Source organism: Myotis brandtii, unplaced genomic scaffold (assembly GCF_000412655.1).
Source record: "Myotis brandtii unplaced genomic scaffold, ASM41265v1 scaffold797, whole genome shotgun sequence".
NCBI lineage: Eukaryota > Metazoa > Chordata > Mammalia > Chiroptera > Vespertilionidae > Myotis > Myotis brandtii.
Genome location: NW_005371210.1, coordinates 532,036 through 532,616, shown reverse-complemented (window position 1 = coordinate 532,616; position 581 = coordinate 532,036). Strand labels below are relative to the sequence as shown.

The window sequence follows — 581 nt, the reverse complement described above, 5'->3', positions numbered from 1 at the left end:
CCGGGCTGCACATGGCGGCGCGGCCTGCTCCTGGGGTGGACAGCACCTGCGGGGACTGTAGGGGCCAGGGAGGAGGACCAGGGGTTTCCTGTGCAGGGATGTGGGGTGGGGGGACGAACTGGGTCCCAAATCCACAGGGACCTGCAGAAGCGGGGAGGGTGAACTTCTGGAAATTTCTTTAGCTGATGCAATTGCTCTGGTCTCCGGAGCGCTGTAAAGAAGAAGCCCAGGAGGTCAGGCGCCCCCTACAGGCAGGCGGGCGGGTCAGCGGCTCAGGCCTGAGTCACGTGGCCCCTCCCCCACCCGCCCAGGACCCCAACACCCAACCAGCCTCACCTGCCGGAGCCAGATGAACCTAAGGGAACATGATGGCACCGGCCAGAACCAGACGGCACCGGACGGCCCCAGACAGGACCTAATGGAACCAGACAGAACCGGATGGAACCTGATGGGCCCAGACAGAACCTTAGGAATCAAGATGGAACCCGACAGAACCTCACAGAACCCAGCCCCTGAGCCGATGCCCCAGGCCACACCGGACAGTTCGGGCCCTTTAACGCCCCTCCCCCTCCCTCCCCTCC

General features: G+C 64.4%; 1 protein-coding gene across 1 annotated transcript in view; it reads right to left on the bottom strand.

Moving 5' to 3' along the window:
- TEX19 (testis expressed 19) overlaps positions 1–581 on the bottom strand; it is an 11,380-nt gene that overhangs the window by 3,647 nt on the left and 7,152 nt on the right. The window contains 1 exon segment of the mRNA XM_014531246.1: positions 337–355. Within this exon segment, the coding sequence (XP_014386732.1) occupies positions 337–355 (19 nt within the window).